The 22,540-nt window shown below is 42.0% G+C and overlaps 1 protein-coding gene across 1 annotated transcript in view; it reads left to right on the forward strand.

The window, feature by feature from the left end:
- Positions 1-22,540, forward strand: part of AK5 (adenylate kinase 5) — a 164,973-nt gene that overhangs the window by 124,405 nt on the left and 18,028 nt on the right. The window contains exons 11-12 of the mRNA XM_075832866.1: positions 16,921-17,084; positions 22,249-22,365. Coding sequence (XP_075688981.1) covers positions 16,921-17,084; positions 22,249-22,365 — 281 coding nt within the window. The remainder of the gene's footprint in view (positions 1-16,920; positions 17,085-22,248; positions 22,366-22,540) is intronic.

Raw genomic sequence — 22,540 nt, forward strand, 5'->3', positions numbered from 1 at the left:
TATGGACAAGTGCTCCACTTTTCTGTGCGGCCCATCTTCCCCTCTGCAGTAAAAACTATCATGAAAGTAAATGATTCAAAATATCCGATCCCATTACTATTTCATGATAATAAATCCATTGAGATTCACAACTTTATTTTTCTCAATTTTGTGCTATGTTGGGTATGAATCATAGTTACATATTCATACGTTGTGCAGGTCACATTGAGTATCTGCTGTTCCTGTAGGAATATATTATATACAATGTATAATAAAGGTTTTTTTTTCATCCAATGAATCGCAATAACGATGAGAAGCAACGCAATCTAATCCTCAGTAGACACGATGATCTGACGAGCACAACGACAAGTTTACACATAAAATACCGCCTAAAAAAAGCTCCGGCCGCCAATCGTAGTAGTAACGCTAGCCCTGACCCAGTTACCCTAAAATAGACATGTAATTGATCAAAATTTACGGCAGACAATCACAATCTCAAATAAAAAGTCTATTTTAGGTTAGATTCACACGAGCGTGGGGAAACTCGGACGTGATAAATGTGACGTTTTCCAGGTACAAGGTGCCCCCGTGCGGGTTCCGTTTTCACAGAACCCATTTGACTTGAGTGTATGGTGGATCCGTGAAAACGGAACAAAATACGTTCTATTTTTCAACGGACCCTTCACACGGTCCGTTGAAACAACGGCCCTGTGAATGGCCCCATTGAATTACATAGGTGATTCAACACTCGTGTGAATCAGGCCTTACGACTCATGCACATACGACGGTGTGCGCCGTCCGAGTCCCGTCAGTGATCCGAGGAAAGATAGGACATGTTCTATCTTTCCTCGGATCAATTTCACCGAACCGATTCACCCGCTAAAGTGAATGGGTCCGTGAAGACTATCGGGTGCCCTAGTGGCACAACGGTCATGTGCATGAGGCGTACGAGGTAATACTATATTATTACCAGAAAAAAATTTGCTTAAAAGTGAAAAAAAAACATAGTAAAAAATATGCTTTTTTTAAACTTAAGCTTTAAAAAAAAAAGCTTAAAACAGAAAAAATCTGCCTCAGAATTCCAATTTTTTTCACCCGCAGCCTTTGAAGGTAATGCAAGGACTGCGGCAAAAAATGCAGTGAAAAACACTTAGAAACGAGCGCTGCAGGTTTTTTCTGCTTCCCATTAAAATCAATGGAAGGTCAGAGGTAAAAACCGCAGCAAGAATGGACATGCCGCTTTTTTTCCCCACAAGCGGCCAAAAGGCGATTTCAGCCATTATTGTGGCGCTGATTCCGACGCAGTTTCTGCGTCAAAATCAGCGCTAAGAAAACTCAGTGTGAACTGACACTGACTCCGCTCAAAACCAAGTGTGACTGTAGGTGTCCCCTATATCAGTCTTCTTTCTATACATTGCTCACAGGGTCCAGGAAGCTGAGATATGAGGAGATGTTTGATAAGGTCCTCACACTGTTTTTTATTTATTTTAATATTTTAATTAATAGATTTTTGCAACATTTATTATTACTTCTATTTTCTCATATTCTTCAGTTTCTCTTCACACAGAGTTTTTTGACGGGGAAACCGCGCCGCAAAACGCACCAAAAAACGGCCGAAAATGCCTCCCATTGATTTCAATGGGAGGCGGAGGCGTTTTTTTCCCACGAGCGGAAAAACCGGCTCGCGGGAAAAAGAAGGGACATGCCCGATCTTCGGGCGTTTACGCCTCTGACCTCCCATTGACATCAATGGGAGGCAGAGAAAGCGCATTTCGCTGCGTTTTATGCCCGCGGCGCTCAATGGCCGTGGGCGAAAAACACTGCGAAAATCGGCGTGCAGGCAGAGGAAAATCTGCCTCAAAATTCCAAACTGAATTTTGAGGCAGATTTTCCTCCTGCAAAAAGCTCTGTGTGAACCCAGCCTTAAAAGAGGGGAATCAGGGAAAGTCTCAGCAATTCTTTTTTTAGGTCAGTTCACATTATGATGTTGAATAATGGATGTTGTGTGATTTTGTGTCTTTCGTGTCTGTATTTTACAAACCATGACTGATATAAACCTCTATTTCAGGTAGTAGAAGTGAAGGCAGATGGTGGAGAGGAAAATAAGCTTAAGAGATTATATTTATGATATTTCACGGAACAGATACAGGATTACCCCAGTGATCAGTACAGGGAGGGGGATGGGGGTCCTTGTGCTCTTTACTGCGGAGCTGAGTATAGGAAAAAAGAATAATCCTACAGTAAACCCGTCACTGCCCGTGTTCTCTGTATTAGCATCCTTCTATGTGGACAAAAAGATGTCACAAATAAGGCCACATTCACACAGGGCGGATATGCTGCCTAAAGGTACACAGCGTATCCACCCTGGCGGTCGCAGGGAATTCCGGCTGAAAAACTGCACCAAATAGTCTGCTGCGGAAAACTGCACGTTTAAACAAAAAAAATACTTATGGCCCTATTACACCGGCCAATTTTGACCGATGCAACAAGCGCCGATCAATGAGACAGCTTGTTGATCTGCGCTCGTTTGCTCCTTTCCCGAGGAGCTATGTATGGGGACGAGCGCTCGTCACTCCGATCGTTCTTCCCCATACATTTATTCTGATGTTGGCGGGACGTCTCCCCGTTTACACAGGGAGACCTGCTGCCGACGACGATAATATTTTGGAAACTAAAAGATCAGCAGATGATCGAGCGTTTGCTCGTTCATCGGCTGATCGCTGCTCTGTTTACACAGGGCAATTATCGGCAACGACGTTCTATGAAAGATCGTCTGATAATTGCCCATTGTAAAAGGGTCTTTACACTCTGACGTCCTGCAGGACGGCCTCCTGGGGTGACATTTATTCCCATGTGACCGCTGCAGCCTGTGATTGGCTGCAGCAGTCACATGGGATGAAACACAACATCTGCTATTTGTTGCGGGTTTTACCTCCCTATTGAATTCAATGGGGAAAACCCAGAACAAAAAAGCAGCGATTACATAAATACAACTGACATGCAGCGGATAAAAACTCTGCACCGCAGGTCAATTTCTGATCGTTTTTTCGCTCATCTTTTACGCAGCGTGTGGATGAGATTTGTTCAAATCTCATCCACTCTGCTGCTACTGTATTGGCCCACGGGTTTTCTGCAACAAATCACGCGCGTCCCATGGAAGTGCTTCCGTGTGCTGCGCGTGATGCGCGAACAACGCACAAATATAGGACATGTCGTGAGTTTTACGCAGCGGACACACGCTGCGTGAAACTCACGGACAGTCTGCACGGCCCCATAGACTAACATAGGTCCGTGCAAGGCGCGTGAAAATCACGCGCGTTGCACGGACGTATATCCCGTTCGTCTAAATAAGCCCTAAAGGGGTTTTCTGTAAACTACGCCTAATTATCGTATAAAGAAAAGTTCTGCAACTTTCCAATATGCATTTTATTTCAGTTCCTCAACATTTTCAAGATTCACGCTTGCTGTCCTTGAATGAGGACCTTCTTGTCTAAATCTAAAGACTGAAAATCTGTAAAGATCTTATACTTCTCACGGATGAGAGTTTGTTACAATTGTATCCAATCTAGACAATCCTCGGTGAGCTAAATAGTCTGGATTACAGGTTGATGCATTTTACCTGCACTGATACATTGTGGCAAAATATTCAGGACAGGAGATAGATTTGTACTGCTGGGGTATAAGGTTTACAGAGGATTTTCCAGACTAGATATAACTTTGGCAAACCCCTCAGCAAAGTATTAGGTCTGTGCAGGATTTCAGTATTTGAGTGTAAGGGTATGTTCACACGCGTTTTACGCCTCGAATTACGCCTGGAAAAACTGCCCCATTACGCCTACAAACATCTGCCCATTGCTTTCAATGGGTTTTACGATGTTCTGTTCCCACGAGGTGTTATTTTACGCGTCGCTATCAAAAGACGGCGCGTAAAAAGACGCCCGCGAAAAAGAAGTGCATGTCACTTCTTGGGACGTATTTGGAGCCGTTTTTTGACTCCAAAAACGCGAGTAGTTACAAAAACGTCTGAAAAGCAGGAGCTATTTACGTATTATCAGACGTATTTTGCTAAGCCGTGTGAACATACCCTAAGAAAACAACATCTCAAATCAGTGTTTCTCTTTACTGACAGCAAGCAGAGATCTTAAAAATGGTTTGTCAAAGTATATTCGAAAGCAACAGAATGTTTCAATATATAATAACCAACCTCTTTTGTATGTACAATTGCTCCCGCAGGCACAGTACTCATGCCCACGGGAGTTAGGAGGAGGTTCAGCGATCACTTGCAGAAATACTTCACCACTGCGGAGATTAGAAAAAGCTTTGATTTCTGCCACTTAACCTATTAATCCTATTTTTTTTTATCATAGAGCTTGCTGATTCCAGATATTAGCCGGTAAAGTTGGGAATGCAGCTCTGGTTGTGACTAGAGAATAGAACATGATGTAACTTGACAACAATTATATGGAGATTACTGGTCTAGATGTAAACTGTGAATTGACTGAATTTCCACTTTTTGGACAATCCTTTTTCCTCACCTTGTGTCACCTTGCTGTGAGCTGATAATAGTCGCTCATCTTCCATGACTACAGCCCCTTGAATAAGATATTGAAGAGTCCCAAACAAGGTAAAAAGGAATAAAACCAAAAATAGCCATTTTATATGTTCATCCTCATTTCTTTTGACAACTCTGTCATTTAGATTGAGGTTATTTTATCTGTATTCACCTCTCAAAGGATAAAATACAACTTATCCGGTTATTTTCCATTGTGAGGTATCCAGGCAATACATCAAATCTGCTATTTTCCCGTTTCATACCCTTATATTTGCTGTATTTTTTCTTCCCTTTTCAATAACAATACTTGAAATCTCAAAAAGTTGTAGAAATCCCAAAGAGCTTAAAAAATAAATGTAAATGGTACGTTCACTGTACAGTCTTTATGTAGAATATATCTACGTCAAAAGTCGATTTGCTTTGTTATTACATTACTTATCCTGTACTGATCCTGAGTTACAACCTGTATTATACTCCAGAGTTGCATTCAAAATTCTTTCAGTTGTTATTGGAATCAGTCAACAAGCTTGTTGTCAGACACACCAGAACAAATTAGCTGAGCTAATGTACTGCACTGCTTAAATGGAGAGCTCATTTCTCAGATTATTGTACAATGCTGATGTAGAATACGTTTTCCAGAATGAAAATCACCAGATCTAGCTGAACAAGTAGGGGATACCGGGAGATTGATGACGGCAGAATTGTGAATGCAGCTCTGGAGTAGAATACAGGGTGTAACTCTTTTAAGTTTTTATAAAGCTACTCCGTTAATGTAGATGATATGTTTTGTTAGCGCACCATGTTTGGGCTCTGCTATACTGTTCAGGTATATGTTTTATTCTTTACACAATGAGGGCTTGGGGCAGGGGTAAATTACTTAATTATCCCCACACCTGTCTCAAGATCTGTAGAGCTACATAAGCTGCTATGTCAATGGGGTGGGGAAGGGGGTATGAGTAGCCCACACCAGGAGAGGAAGGAGTGGGATGTTCCCACTAATACTGATGTGTTTCAATGGGGACCCTGTTCTCATTAACACTGATGTTTTTAATAGTGGCCCCTGTTCCTTAATGCTGATGTTTTTTAAATAGGGGCCCCTGTTCCTGCTAATGCTGATTTTTTTAATTGGGGACCCCTGATTATTCGAATACTGATGGGTTTTTTTCAGGGCCCTTTTCCTATTAATACTGATGTTTTTATAGGGGCCCCTGTTCCCACTAATACTGATGTTTTTAATATGAGCCCCGGTTCTTACTAATACTGATGTTTTTAATAGGGGCCCCTGTTCCTACTAATACTGATGTTTTTATAGGGGCCCCTGTTCCCACTAATACTGGTGTTTTTAATAGTGGTCCCTGATCCTGTTAATATTGAGATTTTTAATAGGGGCCCCTGTTCCTACTAATACTGATGTTTTTTAATGGGGTCCCATGTTCCTACTAATACTGATGGTTTTAATGGGGTCCCATGTTCCTACTAATACTGATGTTTTTTAATAGGGGCCCCTGTTCCTACTAATACTGATGTTTTTTTAATGGGGTCCCATGTTCCTACTAATACTGATGGTTTTAATGGGGTCCCATGTTCCTACTAATACTGATGGTTTTAATGGGGTCCCATGTTCCTACTAATACTGATGTTTTAATTGGGCCCCCTGTTCCTACTAAGAGTATGTTCACACGGCAAACAAAAAATGGCCGTAAAATACGGTGGTGTTTTCAAGGAAAACAGCCCCTGATTTTCTGCCGTCTTTTAAGCATCAAGCGTTTTTTAATGTGTTTTTTTTACGGCCGTTTTTGGAGCTGTTTTTCTATTGACACAATGAAAAAACGGCACTTCTTTTTACAGGGCGTTTTTTTATACGCCGTTTTTACAAACGGCCGCGTAAGAGAAGCGCCGTGGGAACGAAACGCAGTTTTTACCATTGAAATTAATGGGCAGATGTTTGGAGGCGTTTGGCCACCTTTTTTTTTTAGCCGTTTTTCGGGGCGATTACATCCCGAAAAAGGGCTGAAAATAAGCCATGTGAACATACCCTTATACTTATGTTTTTATAGGGGGCTCCTGTTCCTACTAATACTAATATTTTTTTAATGGGAGCCCCTGTTCTTACCAATACTGTTGTTTTAATGGGGTCCCCTGTTCCCACTAATACGAATATTTTTCTAATGTGGCGCCTGTTTCTTCTAATACTGATGCTTTTCAAGCCATACATGTAGGTGCAGGACGTCATACTGTTGCCAAAATTGTGTACAGAAGCAATAATAATAATTGTTGTATTATATTATTTCTCAGGGGCTCTACCGCTTGCAGGAAAAACTTAGACGCTGCTGTTTGGTTGCAGTGATCAGCCTGTGCTAAAGTTCTCGGCGGGTGTCAGGAGAGGGAATTATAGCTTTTTCTCTGCCGTGAACTGACTATTATTCACTTAGACGTAGCCGTGAATGATGTTATATAGACATTATTGATTTGTTTGTGGACGAAAGGGCCTAGAGAAATCTGATACAGTAAGAAATGCTGTAATGTAGGCAACTGCAACTGCAGCATAAGCCATTTTTAGTAGAAAATATCCTTGGATGTGATGTAAATATATGGTCGTGCTAATAGGGGCATAGTAAAGTAGGATTTCATTTTCTAGTTCATATTGCAATAGTTTTACATATAAAAATATCTATGGCTGCTGCTTAGTAACTGATGCTCATTGATCTTCATGACTTCTATGCATGTTAGAAATATATTTACTTTAAAGGAAGACTTTCCAGAAGAAAATGAAAAAATACAGTTTAGTGTTCATGTGAAAACCATTTTAATATCTTATTTCTATGCTGATATGATCACATGAAATTACAGGCCAAGAGCCTGAGGCTGCAGTACTGACAGATTTTGATGATAACTTCTGATTTGTCAGATACAGTGTTGTCGCAGAGACCTTGTGTGTATTCAAATCACCAAATATATTAATGTCCAGTGGTGTTTAAGGCACCTGGTAACAGGGGCCTGTGCCAGGGGCGTAACTAGGAAAGACTGGGCCCCATAGCAAACTTTTGACTGGGGCCCCCCCTCCCCTGGGTGTCACACAACCCTCCCCCCCCTTGTAGATAGTGCCTTTTTTACAGCCCCCCCCCTGTAGATAACGCCATACAGCCCCCCCTCTGTAGATAGCACCATACATCCCCCTGTAGAGAACGCCATACAGCCCCCCTGCAGAGAACGCCATACAGCCCCCCCTGTAGAGAACGCCATACAGCCCCCCCTGTAGAGAACGCCATACAGCCCCCCCCCCTGTAGGGAACGCCATACAGCCCCCCCTGTAGAGAATGCCATACAGCCCCCCCCTGTAGGAAACGCCATAGAGCTCCCCCCCTGTAGGGAACGCCATACAGCCACCCCCCCCCTGTAGGGAACGCCATACAGCGTTCCCCCTCCCTAAAAAATGCGACCTACAGTGTGTCCTACAAAATACATGTATCCCCTCTCCACAGGATCTCCACAGGACAGGGGATACATGAGTGATCGCTGGCAGCGATAGGGAGAACGGGGGACTGAAAGTCCCCTGAACTTCTCCATGACAAACCTCGGACTTCCGGCAAACCTCTGACTATCCCCTATACATGTCTTTTGCTCTATTTTGCGCCTTCAGGACCAGACACCGTTTAGCCATTTTTAGCACGTGTTAGTTAAATGGCTATAACTTTTTTTATTTCTTGGGCTAACGCTTTTTTCCGTAGACAATGCAGGTTTCATTTTTTATCGTTTTTATACACACCTTTTTTGCTATTTTAGAATTTTTATTCATAAAGTTTGAAAATAATAGTAAAAAAGTAAGCTTTTTTACATTTCAGCTATTTTTTTTTTTGGTAATAACATAGTTTTACCCTAAAATAGACCTTTTATTTGTGATCGTCATTGTCTACCGTAAATTTGTATATATTACATGTCTATATTAGGGTAATTGGGTCAGCGCTAGCGTTACAACAATGATTGGCGGGGGGGAAAGTTTTTTTTTGGCGTGGGTATTTTATGTATATTTATTATTTACATTTTTTTTGAACTTTACTATTTTTTTATTACTATGGTCTGTCCCCCAAAGGTCAAAAAAGACCTTTGGGGAACTTTATATATTTTTTTTCTTTCTTTTACACCATGTTTTTCCACTGAAACTGGAGCTGCACAGCAGCCCCAGTTACAGGGGAAATCAGCCCTCTCATAGTGACGATTGTCACTAATAGGGCTGTGCTGGGTCTTGTAAGACCCAGCAGCAGTCTGTCACTAACGGCACCCGGCGATCATGTGACCAGTCACATGATCACCGGGAGGAATAGAGACAGCGCCGCTGCTGCTGTCTCTATTCCTGTACACAGCGCACATTCAGCGCTGTGTACAAGTGATCAGAGAAGACAGAAGCAGCGAAAGCTGTTTCTATCTTCTCCTCAGGGTCCCCGGCAGTCACTGACAGCCAGAGACCCGACATTCAGCTGCCCGATCGCGCGGGCAGCAAGTTAAAACCCGAGCCGTAGAAAGTCTATGGCTCGGGTTTTAAGGACCCTGACCGCAGGCCGTAAAAATACAGCCAGCGGTCGGGAACCAGTTAATGGCAGAGCGGGGAGATACCTCCCTGCTCTGCCGTAGTGCTCAGTGGCGTCCCGCTGTAGCAGCCATAGCGGCTGCTAGCGGAGCCTCCGGCCATGGTGGGGGCCCGTGCCGGCGGGCGACACGGGCCCCCTCATGCCGCGGGCCCCGTAGCAGCCGCTACTGCTGCTACGGCGGTAGTTACGCCACTGGCCTGTGCCCTGGGTTTTCGTCTGGTCCCCGGGGTTTCTTGGCACCAGTGGTCACCACATTCAATTATATCCATGTGCTCCCCCTCTACTAGTGCCCCAGATATTTTCTGAATCTACCAACACCCCTGTCATTGTCCCCCACATATTTACATATAACTGCCGCTGTTTAATCCAGGCTGGACGGAGATCTTGTCTTCATGACCATGACAACACTGCTTGAGAGAAATCCGAAGAGGACATGTTGTCATCAGATTCTCACAGTAGTGCAACCTCAGGCTTTCGGCCTATAACTTGAAGCGATCATATCTCGTAGTAGTCTCTTTGTAGTAAGATATTTAGCAGTGAGTTTTTCATTTTTAAGAACACACAAAGGCTTTTTTTTTCTTTTGGTAAGCCTCGTTTTACTGGTTGAAGACGTAGGACGGGTATTCTGGTTATGCCGTGCGATCAGGAGCAGGGCAACGACTGTAATATACAGCTACAGCTGGGCTCGTGTTGCGGAAATCAGAAGAACCTCTGATCTTCGCCGTTAACCCTTTCAATGTTGCGATCAACGCTGATCACGGCATTCAAAGGGAGAGACTGAGGGATACCTATTTGATGATGTCACAGGGAGTTCCTGTTACAACATTGGAGCCCATACCTAGTATGATCATACAATCCAGGGTCCATTGAAGGATACCAGTTCTGTCTGGCATCATTTTTACTGTTGTTAGGGCATCAGCTGCCTGGGTACTATCAGTAAACAGGCTAATATACTGGCATAAAGATATATTCCAGTACATTATAGTTACAAAATTAAAATTTCCAAAGAGCAATCTCAAGGGTTTAGTATTTCAACACTAAGAGAAGCAGCAAATGTTTACATATAAGAGAAAGAGCCACACAAGGGTTGCGGTTTCCTGTCAGATTGCGGAGTTGACTGCAGCATACCCATCCCCCTCCCACTGCCAAGCCACGAAAACCACATGTATGATCCATAACTGCATTTCCATTCGTTATGTTAGTTGGACTTTGTCAGACGAATTTTGAAAGCCTCAATATCGGATATTACTCATCGATTATAAGAGTTTTTGAAGAAAAAGGAATTTTTATTTAAAAAAAAATCCAGTAAGAAGTGCCAACGATCTGGGCTGCAAATCTTATTAATTGGAGGTGCTTTCCAGTGGCTGCATTTTATAATTTGAATTTTCTTTTTTTTAATGGAAACATCAATATAGATTTGTGAATATTAATTTACCTCCTGGGAGGAACGCGCCCTGTGCACAATGTTCTCGGCTTCCTCTTGTTTTGCTATCAAGCTGTTTTTTGTGATGGATCCAAGTTTAGAAGCTGAACTTTAATCCTATATAGTGATGATATATACTGAAAATCCTGGAATTTCACATATAGTAGATGACATCAGAGGTTCTCATAGGAATGATCAAGAATAGAAAAGCTCATGGTGATGAACATTATCCTTCTATTTACCCATAGGAAAAGGATTAGGTTACGAAGTTAATTTGGTCAAAAAAAGACATACAGTAGTGTTCAAAAATAATAGCAATGAGTTTTTAAAAAAGCAAATAAAGAGCAAAATCATTATAATAACTTTTATTTGCCTAAATGTAAAAAACACTGGAAATACGACACTTCCGAATTCCGAATCAAAACAATAACAAAATGTATCCAGATTGTGTTAACTCCTTAACGACCGCCCACCGTCTTTAGATGGCAGGTGGTGCAGGTGCTTCGTCTACAGCGACGTGTTTTGGCGTCGCTGTAGAAAAGGCTAATGAACGCTCCTGCTCTTAGAGCAGTCTGCTAAATTCTGCTGGGTTCGGAAAAATATTTGACCCCAGCTGTTTAAACCTTTGATCCCCGCGGTCTATGACCGTGGCATGATCAAACGGAACTCCCCTCTTTGATCGCATCACCAGAAACCCGGTGACGTGATCAAAGATTGGGGAATCCCTCTACGGTCAGCCCTGGGGACCTAGAAAGGACCTATCTGTTTGAACAGGGCCTTATAGAAAACTTTTAAACAGTGCGATAGAAAAATATAAAGTCCTTGAAGAAAGCTAAATGTGTCCATACACATTAGACAAAACTCAGGTGAACCTGCCAGTTTTGGGGCAGTTGGCTGATAATCTAATGTGTATGGGATCCACTCGAATCTCCCTTGATTGCAGATACCGGGGGGAAAGAAGGAACGGGCATGTTGGATTTCAATATGCCCGATCCTTTGTTCCCACGAGAGATAAGTGGGGCCAAAGGGTCCAGCAGCGGCTTACCCCCTCTCCCATTGATGTAAACTCTAAGATCTCATAACTAGAGAAACTTTGTCTTCAGAGATTTGCGAATGATAATTGCTCAGCATTATAGATCTTCCCAATATGATATCGGACTAAAAGGGTGGACGCTCTACACAAGTCATCAGGGGTTTTACATTTAGATCTGAAACGTAGATAATTTTCAGTATATTCCTCCAGTCTTTGAGACAACCACCCAAAAGTGCAGTGAAAAATGGTCTTCTAGAGGGTGTTACTAACCTCTCCGTACTCCTGCGCCAGGTCCAGCTTGTGGCTGCTACGAAACTGGGCGCCCTGCCTTGTGCTGTGGTCTCTCTCGCCTTCCAACTGCAGCTCAGCTAGTCTAGCCGCGACTTTCCTGCTCTCAACTGCGTTAGCATCTTGTTGCCATTGCTACCGGCACTTCCCTCTGACATCACCTAGGCGGACTATTTAAAGGAGACATCGTCTATCACTCCTTTTCTGGCTATTGTTCCTATTATTGTTATTGACTCTGTCTTGGATTCCTGATCCCGATGCTGACCTTGTTCCTGGATCACGCTCCTGTCTCGCCTTTTGGATTTGACGCCTGTCAATGTGGTTGTACTCATGGTATCTACTCTTGGCCGGACTGCTGACTGTTGGTGTCACATCCTCTGGCTTGCTACATCCTGACTTCTAATCTGTTGACGATCCCTGGCTATGTTCCTGACCTCTACCTAGGAAAGACCATGCCTCATTGGTTAAGGGTGCAGAACAGGGAGATTCCTTAGACTCCACAACCCAATCTAGCTAGTGCCAAACCGATTGGGGTTTATATGGTACACTTTTTCGGTGAAAAACGTAACAGAAGGATGGAAGACTGATTCAGTAAACTTGGGTTACTGGATACCAGACACCTGCAGACCATGAAACCTGATTGAACATTGGACGCTGAATAAGACACCAGAGAGGCAGCAACTGTGAAAACAAAGTCTATACCGAGGGGAAGTTCCAGCTCAGAGTGGCCTCATCCACCTCCACTATGGGCACTGAGAATCTACGCAGGGCACTCTGTCTCCACAGGCAATGAGGACTATGTAGCCCTTCTTTCTTACAAGGGATGGAAGGTTAGAAGAGCTGTGATGGAGGAGTTTGGTGGCATGAGGAGGTCCCTATTGATTTTTTGCTATTATTCTCTTCTCTATGTTAACTTTTGATATAACATGTAGGATTGATGGTTTTTTTTGGATGTAATTTTACCCATTATCCATTACCTATCGTTCCAAAACAAAAATCCCACTCCTTTCCTAGGCAGTTCTAGATGTGTATTAGACTGTAAGAAGACTTCCCATTCCTCCCTCTTCCCCTCTCACAGCACATAGACACTGAGGGAGAGACACTGCAGCAGCATCTCCCTGATCCCTGACTAGTATTTAGTGTTTTATACAAGATAATTTTTTGGGTGTTTCTAAACATTTACAGAACCAGGAAAAGGGGGACTACATGCTGCTGGAAGGGGAGGAAGAAACTCTGATCTTCACCGTTGACCCTTTCAATGATGCGATCAACGCTGATGACGGCATTTAAAGGGAGAGACTGGGGGATACCCATTTGATGATGTCACAGGGAGTTCCTGTTACAACATTGGAGCCCATACCTAGTATGATCGTACAATCCAGGGTCCATTGAAGGACACCAGTTCTATCTGGCATCATTTTTTCTGTTGTTAGGGCATCAGCTGCCTGGGTACTATCAGTAAACAGGCTAATATACTGGCATAAAGATATATTCCAGTACATTATAGTTACAAAATTAAAATTTCCAAAGAGGGATCTCAAGGGTTTAGTATTTCAACACTAGGAGAAGCAGCAAATGTTTACATATAAGAGAAAGAGCCACACAAGGGTTGCGGTTTCCTGTCAGATTGCGGAGTTGACTGCAGCATACCCATCCCCCTCCCACTGCCAAGCCACGAAAACCACATTTATGATCCATAACTGCATTTCCATTCGTTATGTTAGTTGGACTTTGTCAGACGGATTTTGAAAGCCTCAATATCGGATATTACTCATCGATTCTAAGAGTTTTTGAAGAAAAAGGAATTTTTATTTTAAAAAAATCCAGTAAGAAGTGCCAACGATCTGGGCTGCAAATCTTATTAATTGGAGGTGCTTTCCAGTGGCTGCATTTTATAATTTGAATTTTCTTTTTTTTAATGGAAACATCAATATAGATTTGTGAATATTAATTTACCTCCTGGGAGGAACGGCCCTGTGCACGATGCTCTCGGCTTCCTCTTGTTTTGCTATCAAGCTGTTTTTTGTGATGGATCCAAGTTTAGAAGGAGAGCTGAATATTGGAGAAATTCGTTTATGCGGAATGTTTTATTCAAGCTGAACTTTAATCCTATATAGTGATGATATATACTGAAAATCCTGGAATTTCACATATAGTAGATGACATCAGAGGTTCTCATAGGAATGATCAAGAATAGAAAAGCTCATGGTGATGAACATTATCCTTCTATTTACCCATAGGAAAAGGATTAGGTTACAAAGTTAATTTGGTCAAAAAAAGACATACAGTAGTGTTCAAAAATAATAAGTGAGTTTAAAAAAGCATTATCCATTACCTATCGTTCCAAAACAAAAATCCCACTCCTTTCCTAGGCAGCTCTAGATGTGTATTAGACTGTAAGAAGACTTCCCATTCCTCCCTCTTCCCCTCTCACAGCACATAGACACTGAGGGAGAGACACTGCAGCAGCATCTCCCTCATCCCTGACTAGTATTTAGTGTTTTATACAAGATAATTTTTTTGGTGTTTCTAAACATTTACAGAACCAGGAAAAGGGGGACTACATGCTGCTGGAAGGGGAGGAAGATGCCACATTTCCCCTAATAAGATATATTACAACGTTTCACATATACTACTGATTTTTGAAAAAAACCTGTGCACATTAAATTTATTGAATACTAATGTTCACACTTTCAAGATCTCCAGTTGTCCGTATGTAGTAACATGTGTCCTGCATATAATGTGCTCAATGACCCAATACAAGTGCTGGATTATCAGGAGATATTGTGTTTGTAGACAGAAGAACAGAGAAGTCTCTGCGTAACTGTAATTATCCGCCCGTACGGTGGTAAATGAGTCACCCAGTTCTAGACTTGGCATGAGGGGGAGACCACTATTAAGTGCTGGGTGCAAAACAATAACATTTTTACTCCTCTATTATTTTCCACCAACTCAATAATTACTCTGCTGTACGCCGGAGATGACACATATGACCCGACTGTTACATATCGTTTTGACAAGCGAACCGTTTCATCAACTGTTCATAACATAGTGCCCATAGGACTGTAACCTGTCACAATTATTTACATCCATTGGATTCATTAGGTTCTGCAGAACATTTCTGTGTTCATACATTATCTAATACTCAAGTTTGGTCTGCATAGGAGCTGCATACACAAAACGGTAGTACATTTTTAATCAAGACCTATTGCAAACCATTTGATACTTAGGAACCATGTACTAACCAAAGGCTTTATTTATTGTACCGCTTGGTCAGCAATCAACTAAGTGATTATATATATAGCTCTTCTAAACATCATGTTGAGTTAAAATTCTTAGCTTTACTTTTCTCATACTGATTTAAACATCATGTGTTATACTCCATTCACATATAGAGCTGCATTCCCAATTCTACTGCCTTCCTATTAGGTCTCAGGCTGCAGAACTTCACAACTCGCTGCTGGTTTAGGGTCTTTACACCTACATGCTCTGCTGCGGTGCATTGTGGGAGATGCAGTGTTTATGTCAGATTCTTTACAGTCATCCTAGGTAAAAGAAAATACATTTCCTAAAATACAAAGCAGCAGTGTGAATTGTATGCTATAAGCTCAGCTAAACTGATATGCCTGTCGGCACATTGATGATATTGCAAGTGGATGCTAGCAGAATTTTGAGTGCAGCTCTGGGTGTGACTGGAGTATGCAACATGATTTAATTCAAGATCAGTATCAGATGAGTTGATGAAAATATTTTTCAATGAATAGTGAAGATAATTTGTATTTGTTTTATGGATGTGTGTAACTTCTCTGCAGCTTTCTTGATTCACGGGGAGTTCAGGGAGCAGTAAATGAAATGGACACCAACCAACGTGCACTCACGTCAGAACCCTAAAAATTAACTGTTTGTGATGTATTGAAGCATCGCTCTGCTTTATATAATGTGGTGTACTCTAACATTGCAAATACTATGTCTTAGTCTCTGTTCTCATTGGTGTTTTTCTCAATCCTTCAGTATTTTTGACAGAACAAATAGCGTTCTGCAATGTTAAAGAAAAAAAAAAACAGAATCCAGAGGGACCCCATTATAAGTCAATGGAGTCCGCCAGGATTAGTCTGTGTCCGTGTGCAGACTGATCTGGCATAGCTTTGCCCTATGATTTGCGCCAGTTCACTGCATAAATTATTGTAGAAAACTGGGGTAGAAAAGTTAATATATTCTTCCCACTGGGGAGGATCTGGCGTTAAAAAGTCACAAACTTTGGCGCACACCATATTTGCGCTAAAATGTGCAACTTTTTACTTCTCTGGACACTTTTTTTGATGGCCGGTAATTAAGTAGTGAAAAAGTGGGTGGTGTGTAGCGAAGCCTTCCACAGACTGACGGATTTACCATAACTTACGCTTGAAATTGGCATATTTTATGGTGCAAATCTTCACCTGCTCGTAGCTCGAATAGCCAAAGACGCGCCAAATTTATTAAGAGGCATCCACCATTTCACGCTGACGTAGTTTAGTTTAAGATTGACGATATATTCCCCACATAGTATTTCAGCCGTCAGGTTTCCAGACCTCACATTTCCTTGTTGTGCCCTGCTGGATCAGTGTCTGTAAAGCTCTGCTAAATCTCACTTCAGTTGTTTCATGACGATTTGCACTAAAAAAAACATAGGGTTAAATGGGGTTATGCGCCAGATTCATGAAAAGCGTGCGCACCTTGTAAATGAATCTGACGGAGGCTAAAAACAATGCAGGTCGGATCTACTTAGAAAAGTTATTAAATGTTAGTAAATAGTCACACTGGACGCACAGGAGTACTAGCCCATGGCAATTAATCAGATTGGACGTCCTATTTTTCACAGGCCCTTTGAAAAATTAAAGCAGCGACCTGATTGGTTGCTCTGGGCATTTACTCCACTTTTCTTTTGCACCACTTTTGAAACATCTCCACTATTAAATGTGTCTTCTTTTCTATCCCATCATATTAAGATAAAGACATTGAAATCCTGTTTCATTTCGGAGTTTCACTTACTAATGGTTTACTTGTGCTTTTTGTGTGAAAGGTGGACCCGCATCCGGAAAAGGGACTCAGTGTGAGAAACTATCACAGAAGTATGGACTCACGTACCTGTCCATAACCGACCTTCTGCAGAGCGACCTTGCGGCCACCTCCGAGAGGAGTAAACTGATTAAGGATCTCATTCAACACGGGAACCCAGTGCCAATGGTAGGTGGAAGCGGATATACATGGAGCCAGTATGGGATGTACACACTGTCACCGGCTTAAAGGGAAACACTAGCAAAATGGATTGAAAGCAAGGCATATTTTCATTCTTGATTTTACAATTTTTGAAGTGTTTCTCCACCTTTGAATCTACCGTTATATAATTAATCTACATAAAAAGTTGAGTAATTCCATAAATACGTGAATACATGATCTTGAGTTAAAATATAGCTTATAAGGAGTTGTATTCACGGTTCTGCTAGTTGTCATTCGAAACAGTCAACATCTTTGCAGTCAGACACACCCCTAACAGCTTAGCGGAGCTCCTATAATGCAGCAGGGGAAGCAGTTCGATTTCTCTATATCAGATTACAGTAAAGACTCCCAGAATTCAAATCCCCAAAGCAAGCTCTGTACATTAATCCTGCATAGATGTTGGGAGATTTCACCTCTGAAGCCTTCAGAATTGTGAATGCAGCTCTGGAGTTTAATACAGGCTATAACTCAGGATCAGTAGAAAATAGTGGGAAATGTTCGTCAGCCCAGGTTTCCCGATTGATAATACACCATATTAATGAAATATTGCATTTTATCACCGCTAATATTAGCCTATGGGGTTTGCAAAAATCAGACATTGTTGTATATATCCAATTTTATGCAACCCCTATAGGCTGATATTAGGGGTAATAACATCGCTGTGTAATACCGCATAATGTTGATGTGGAGACCTGGCTTATAGGGTATAACTAACTGTATTCTCTATTTAAAAACAATTCTGGATCATCTTTTCTTAGAATTATAGATTTTAACATTCTTCTGTTATTCCTCCTAGAAATATATAAATAAATTGACACCCGGATGTTAGCACTTGGAGGTGTGTCCCTACACAGACTGACAATGTCCAATCAGTGCTGACAGAGTGAGTCTGTGTAGAGACACACCCCCCAACTGGTAACACCCATTTGTTAATTTATTCATATATTTATTGGAGGAATAACAGAGGAATGACAAAACTTAGAGTTCCAAGAAAAGATGATCGAGAATTATTAATTCATGGGGAATATAAATATTTACTAAACTAGACCTTTCAGGAGAGGTGACGGATTCTCCTTAACGCCATGTTCACTGTAATATAGAAGGAAGAAGGACATAGGAGGAGCAGATAAAGGCCCGTAGCTATGTTATTATAACAAGCTCCTTTATAACGGATGAATCTGGTAATAACCAAGTTATTATCACAAATGCGCAGTATTCTAGTGGTGGGCGAGGGGGTTTATAAGAAAAAGATGATCATTATCCATTCTTAACCTGCAAGGTCTTAACTGTACAACATGAAATACAATAGTGAAATCGCTGCGCTGCAGAAAGGTCACAGAGATAACATATTGTTCCCACTATACAGGTGCCGCGGTGAATGGCGGTCGTCGCTTTTCATACATTCCTGTCCTAAACATAATGATGGGGCCTTGTGTGTCCTTGTCAACAGATAGAAATAAACCCTGAAATGCTGCAGCAATGTAAATGCCTTTATACAGTAGTAAGTAATAAATGGCGGACGTGTAGAAGAAATCATAGGCATCTCCGTAGAAATATTCCACGCTGTACTTTAAAACCGTTGTCCGACTCCTAATCTATGGCTTTTCTTTTGGGTAGGGATCACTGCTCTATCTAATGTGAGCTATCCAGAAGTTATAGGGTTAAAGGATCCCACCTGGTCCATATCCCAGTGTAATGAAACCCATGTCACGAAATTAGGCCCCATGCACACGACCATAGTTTTGATACGGAATTACTTAATATGTAATTACGGATGAAATTGCGGACCCATTAATTTCTATTGACCACGGACACCTTTCCTTATATTTACGGCCATAGAAATGATCCGCAAAATATAGAACATGTCCTATTCTTGTCCGCAATTGCGGACGGCTACAGATGTGTATCCATACCCATCGGATCCGTATTTGCGGACAGTGAAAACCCTTACGGTCGTGTGCATGGGGCCTTATTGTATTGTATAGTATAGTTTTGTATTGTATCGTTTTTCAATATCCAAGTGACGTCACATCCAAGAAGAGAATATAATGATGTTTGGTCTTTCCTGGACCCTTCTGAAGTTGCGTCTGTAATACGTAATGTTGGACGCGTAGGTAAATGCGGGAGCGGCTGTGGTAGAAAATTATCATCACTGCAAACACAGGGTGTCGTAGATTTCATGACCCTGATATATGGATTGAAGAATCTTTCTAAGTGGCACCAACGCAGTACAGGAATGCCATCCTGCTTCAGGTTGCATCCCCTGTCTATATGTCCTATTAGGGTGTATGGACATGATAGAGGGGAGTCCCCCACATGGGACCCGTCCTTAATGAGCCAGAGCAGAGACCCAACTAACAAGAAGCGTCTCTCACTCCAGTGGACTCTGGCCATCCATGTCTTACATAAACAGCTGAATGACCATCATGTAATACTACATTCCCCCTCCAGCTTTTCCCCAATCTTGACAGTCAAGTAGTTCCAGGGTGCGCCACACTTACGTAGCAGCAACCAGAGATTGCCCCCATAAACAATAGCAGCCAGAGAGTGCCCCCAAAAGAAGTAACAGCCAAAATAAGAATTGACAGCCAGAGAGTGCCCCCATAAGAAGTGACAGCAAGACAGTGCACCCAAAAGAATTAACAGCCAGAAAGTGCCCCCATAAGAAGTGACAGACAGAAATTGCCCCATAAGAAGTGACAGCCAGACATTTCGCCAGTAAGAAGTGACAGCCAGAGAGTGCCCCCATAAGAATTGACAACCAGAGAGTGCCCCCATAAAGAATAACAGCCAGAGAGTACTCCCATAAGACGTAACAGCCAGAGTGTCGCCATAAAAAGTGACAACCAGAGAGTGCCCCCAAAAAAAGTAACAGCCAGAGGGCCACCATAAGAATTGACAGCCAGAGAGTAACCCCATATAAAGTGACAGCAAGATAGAGCGCCCATAAGAAGTAACAGTCAGAGGGCCATCATAAGAAGTAATAGCCAGAGAGTGACCCAATAAAAAGTAGTAGCCAGAGAGTGTCCCTAATTAATAGACAAATTGTGCCCCAATAGGAAGTGACAGCTAAAGAGGTTTCCCATAAGAAGTAATAGACATTGAGTGCCCCTATAGGAAGTAATAGTTAGAGAGTGCCCCTATAAGCAGTGACAGCCTGGGGTGCCCTTATAAGCAGCAACAGCCAGAATGTGTTCCCATAAGAAGTAACAGCCAGAGAGTGTAAATTAGTCACTGACCGCCGGCTCCTGATGACCATACTCCTGGCTTTGTGTTTGACGCTTCCCTATCTTGGGGTCTAGGAGGTCTCTTCAATTACGATAATAAAGAGTTTCAGGCAGTCACTTGTGAATGTGCAGTATAAATAACAGACCTTGCTGCTTCCTTCTAGTCACCTGGTAAAGTAAACCTGAAAATAGTGCTAATTCCCCTTTAAATAACCTTCATGGATCACAACGTGGTACTCTGCTTAGACATTTTCTCAATGTATATAAAAGCAGCAGCACAATCCACATCATCTGTGAGACACTCCCATCCTCCAAAAATGCTGCACAGAAGGATTTTCTTCTTTCTGCAAATGCAATGAAACACGTCTTTATGGGTAACCAAAACTCGCTGTGGAGTTCCACACCATTCATGGGTTGCGTCTGGGATTGTAATTCAAGTCCATTGAAGTAAATGAGACTGAGTTGCAATACCACACACAACCTGAGGACAGGAGCGGCGCTGTTTTTGGAAGAAAGCAGCCATATTTTTTTAATCCCGGACAACCCCTTGAACTTTATGTACAACTTCAATCATGAATTTTCCTAATCCCAGTTGTGTTTATTCTTTTTTTTCTTCTCTATATTCAGAGTGACCGATTTATTATTCTCTTTCTCCTGCGCTCGTTGTCGTCCCCTGCTGAGAAATTCACTTTGTATGAGCCAGCAAAAGGACTGGGGAGGTGACAACTACTTTGAGTACATATCTGGCTCAGAAACGTGGTTGTCACTTTTCAAGCCCTTTAAACTGCTGGCTGGATGTTTTTGAAAATGTGCTCCAGCATGAAGCACTACAATACTGCCCCCTATGGAGAAAAATATGAATCTGAAAACATAGAATAATTTTCAAATTTAACTGGAGCTGCTATTTAACACTTTTACTATAAAGAAAGTGTTAGTTATATCCTGGCAGTAGGGTTCACCTGGTGGACTCTGTAATAGCGGGTGCCCATCTGAGAGATCTGTCTCTCTGGCACATAAACGACACCATTATCCCAGTGACGCCTATTACCATATACCATTACTACATTCATTAGACCCAGGAAACGAAATTTTACAGCTCTCCTCAGTGGTAAACCATATAAGCCTATGATTCAGTATGCAAAAAGTTTTTTAGCAATCATTCAGATTTCCCTTTCACATAGTGATGCCTTGGTTTAAAGTCCTCAAAACTTTTGTCAAAACTTTCTCCATTACATTTTCTGTGTCCTGGATGTTATGATATTTGAAGATCGGAGTCATATACACTGAATAGCCACATTATTAGAGTAGCGCGTTGGACCTTCTTCGGCCTCCAGAACCGCAGCAATTCATCGTGGCATAGATTCCAATAGGTGTTGAATTCTGCCGAATATTGGCCCATGCGGGCAGGATCGCTTCTCATAGTTGGTGCCAACGTGTCCTTCTGCCATAAGGTAACCTACAATAAAGTAAAACCCCCCTAACCCCGTTCATCGATGAGCTGTTGACATCCACAGGATCCCCTTTTCGCTGGATGTTTTTCCGCCATCACACCATTCTCGGTATACTCTTGACACCGTTCCAAGAGAAAACTCCACAAGGTTGGCAGTTTTTGAAATACTGGCCCCCGGCTAGTCTAGCACCGACGTCCGCGCCTTGCCGGAAGTCACTCAGATCGCTCCATTTTTCCTTTCTAATGTCGATTCACACTGAAACTGATCCACGGAAAACCTACCCACTTGATTTTTATGCTGCTCTCCGGGGTCACGGGTCAGAAGCTCCAATCGTGAAAGGGCCGGTGTCTCTAATAAAGTGGCCATTACGTGTATATGGCCACAATATTACAATATATAAAACATGGAATATTATTTTCTTTAAGTATTTATTGTATTATTTCCTTATAACAGGATATTATTCTGGAAATTCTAAAAGATGCAATAAGTCCTTCACTTGGAAGCACCAAAGGATTCCTGCTGGACGGTTTCCCTTGTGAGATCAGACAGGCAGAAGAGTTTGAATGCAAGGTTGGTATTATTTTTAGATCTGAGAACGGTTTAGTTTTTAGGGTAACATTTTTGGTTATTATGATGATCAGATCTATGGTCACTGGTTACGTCACATTTCATTGAAGCTCAGCTAAGAAGCAGAGGAAAGTCTTGAAGTGTGTGTCGTCCTTAAAGGGGTAGTCCTATGCAATAT

Source organism: Rhinoderma darwinii, chromosome 7 (assembly GCF_050947455.1).
Source record: "Rhinoderma darwinii isolate aRhiDar2 chromosome 7, aRhiDar2.hap1, whole genome shotgun sequence".
NCBI lineage: Eukaryota > Metazoa > Chordata > Amphibia > Anura > Rhinodermatidae > Rhinoderma > Rhinoderma darwinii.